The 2996-nt window shown below is 40.5% G+C and overlaps 1 protein-coding gene across 1 annotated transcript; it reads right to left on the reverse strand.

Moving 5' to 3' along the window:
- Positions 1 to 1215: 1215 nt before the first annotated feature.
- Positions 1216 to 2727, reverse strand: LOC306764165 (nuclear factor 7, ovary-like; the record flags this gene model as incomplete). The annotated part of the gene is made up of 1 exon (XM_079251206.1): positions 1216 to 2727. Exon 1 carries the CDS (start codon positions 2647 to 2649, stop codon positions 1216 to 1218), a length of 1434 nt encoding a protein of 477 aa, XP_079107332.1. The 5' UTR covers positions 2650 to 2727.
- Positions 2728 to 2996: the final 269 nt, after the last annotated feature.

The raw sequence follows: 2996 nt of genomic DNA on the forward strand, positions 1-2996 counted from the left end.
GTAAAAGAAAACCTAAAGTCCTGATTTAATCTCAGTATTTGATGATGTTCAGAGATTATAACACTGAACCTTATAAGAGATGAATTAAAAATGTAATGCAGACGCTGGAAAACAGAAGATTTAGAGACATAAATATTTACAGACCTACTTATGTTGATAAGGAAGGACAGTGTGTCAAAACAAGTGAATCTAGTTTTAGTTTCCTGCTCCAGAAAAAGGACGAAGCATCTGAGAGTAAACTGCTGAAAACCTCTGGGATTTATTATGAATGTGGGAAATAATGTTTAAGAGACAACAGTTCTGATATTAATCACTTGTCAACAAACTACATTCAAGTTTCAATATTTGTACCTTAAAATAGATGTTAAACTATTTGAATGTAACTTATGTGAGTCTAACTGAAGAGGGCACGGTGTTTCTGACCCAACAAGCCCTGAGTGAGTCCTGATCTGAGAGCCTTGCTGCTGGAGAAAAGGAGGGTTTTCCAGTCTGGTGACAGAAAGAACAGAGGAGGGTGCAGACAGATCTTAAATGGAAGATGAAAGAGTACACGGCCAGCTACAGGAGAAAAATGAAGGACCTGCAGCAGAACAATGTGAGGGAGGTCTGGAGAGGGCTCCAAGCTATCTGAGGAGGTCAAAACCAGAAGAGGAACCCTGAACCTGGAGACAGAGACTGGGCCAACTGGCTGAACCTGTTCAACAGTTATGTTGAAATCTTATATGTGAACTCTCAGAAGTTTACATATAACTTTGTTGTTTTTCTGGGATTAGATTATATTTTTAAAAAAAGAAAAAAAAAGAAAAGAAAAACAATCATAAATTTCCATCAGATTCAAGAAAACAGAAATATATTAAATCATGTTTAAAAAGTAATATCACAGCTAAATGAAGGATTTCTGATGAAGAACAAATCAGTAATAAAGCAGAAATGCTGCTAATCACTTTAAAAAAACATCACACCTGATTTTTACCTGATGCGTTACAGTTTTTGGATTTAGTAAACTCTTTGTTTCTTTGGATCTCTGCTGTTTTTACTTCTTGTAATCCAACAGAAACTAACAGTAGTTATGAGGTTGTTTCTGAAACAGTTCATTAAAATGACAGAAATAAAATCAGACTACGAATATGTATCAATGATTTACAAGGTTTGAAGTGTAAAAGTCTGAAAACTATTGATGAACAGTTTATGACGGTAAAAGTTTGAACAACTGAATCATTTTTCTGAATATTTCAGAGAAACAGGAGTTGGACAGATTTTGATATCAGAGGTTTTTGCATCTCCAGCTGGACAAACACTGAAATACGGGAAGAGTTTCTCAGTGAAAGTGTCTCTGTGAGTGTAGATGTGAGTCATGTCTTCAGGGTTGTAGAAGGACACCTCCCCCTTGTCATAGTCCAGCTGGACTCTGATCCTCTGGAGACTCTTCTTCACTGAGACAATCTTACCATCACCATTAGTGTATTTTCCATCACCGTGCCATAAACACCAGATTCCATATTTTGGTGAAGGATCGCATCTTCCCTTCCTGTCAACAGACTCTTTCACCAAACCAACATACCAGCGAGGATGATCTCCCACCTCCACCTCCCAGCTGTGTTTCCCTGAGCTGAAGCCCTGAGAGCCAAAAACCGTGGTGTACTTTGTGTTTCTCTCTGGATTGTCAGGAAGCTGCTGCCATGTCTCTCCACGTCTCACACTGGTCAGATCATCAGACAGATAGAGCCATCGGTTTGCTGTGTTTGGGTCCAGAATAACAGGACTTAAGTGGATCTTCTCCTTCATCTTCTCCCAGACTCTGAAGGACAGGTTGCCCAGGTGTTTGGCCACATCTATCAGCGCTCCTGAGAGCAGCTGTGGATCTGACAGTGAGCACTGGGTTCTGCTTCTGCTCTGAGTGTCTTTATAACTGCTGAGGAAGGACACCTTGTCTTTCTGCAGGTCTTCTTCAACAGCACAGATACTGTCTGACAGAGAGGAGATCTGATCCTGGATCTTCTTCATCTCTCTGCTGATAGTCTTCCCCTTCTGCTTCTCTTCCTCCCTCAGAGCTGCCAGTCTGGACTCCTCTTCCTCTTTCAGGAACTGGTGCAGCTTGTTGAACTCTGCTCTGATCTGCTTCTCTGTGGACAACAGCTGCTTCTTGCAGTGTCCGTTCATTTCATTGTATGTTTTCTCCACGTGTTTGTATGTGTTCATCTTGTCCTGCAGAGACTTTAAGTCAGACTTCAGCTGCTCCTTCAGCTCACTGACTGCTTGTTCTATAGGAACCACTTTGTGATGCTGGTGGAGAGAAAACTCACAGACAGGACACACAGCTCTCTGCTCGTCCTCACAGAACAGTTTAGGTTCTTCTTGATGTTTAGTACACACAGTCAATGTCTTCACTTCTTTTCCTGTTTCAGATGATCCAGATTTGTGTCTTCCAGCAAAAGAATCAGCCAGTTTCTTTATTCCAAAGTTTACCTTTGGATGGTCTTTAGAAGATTTTCTTTTACAAATGGGACAGTTCTTGTTTCCAGCTTGTTCCCAGAATTTCTGCAGGCAGCTTGAACAGAAGTTGTGGTTGCAGCTCAGAGACACAGGATCTCTGAACGTCTCTGAACACACATGGCAGCTCAGGAAGTTTTCAAGAAGTCTCTCAGCCATTTCTGAAAGAATGTTTCAGGACTCACCAACTTATAGTTTCTTCACCTTTAAATAGAAATTCCTCCAGTTATGTTTAATGTTCCGTAGAGATCTCACACCCTGTAATGGCGTCTCAGCTTTCTTCAGTTTACTTTCATTTTCTTTTATTTCAGTCACGTCACGTCAGAAAAGCTGCAATAAATGTTTGTCTCCAGCAGATGGAGGCGTCAGAGCGTCTTTCAGAGCTACATGTTGCTTCATTTAGTTTAATAAATTAAAGTTCCAACATCTTTTCACATTTCACCAAAACAAACTGGTTGTCATAGAAACTATAAAGAAGTTTGCGTTTCAACCCCTTAATGAACATT

The sequence above is a fragment of the Telmatherina bonti genome (assembly GCF_933228915.1).
Source record: "Telmatherina bonti genome assembly, chromosome: 13".
NCBI lineage: Eukaryota > Metazoa > Chordata > Actinopteri > Atheriniformes > Telmatherinidae > Telmatherina > Telmatherina bonti.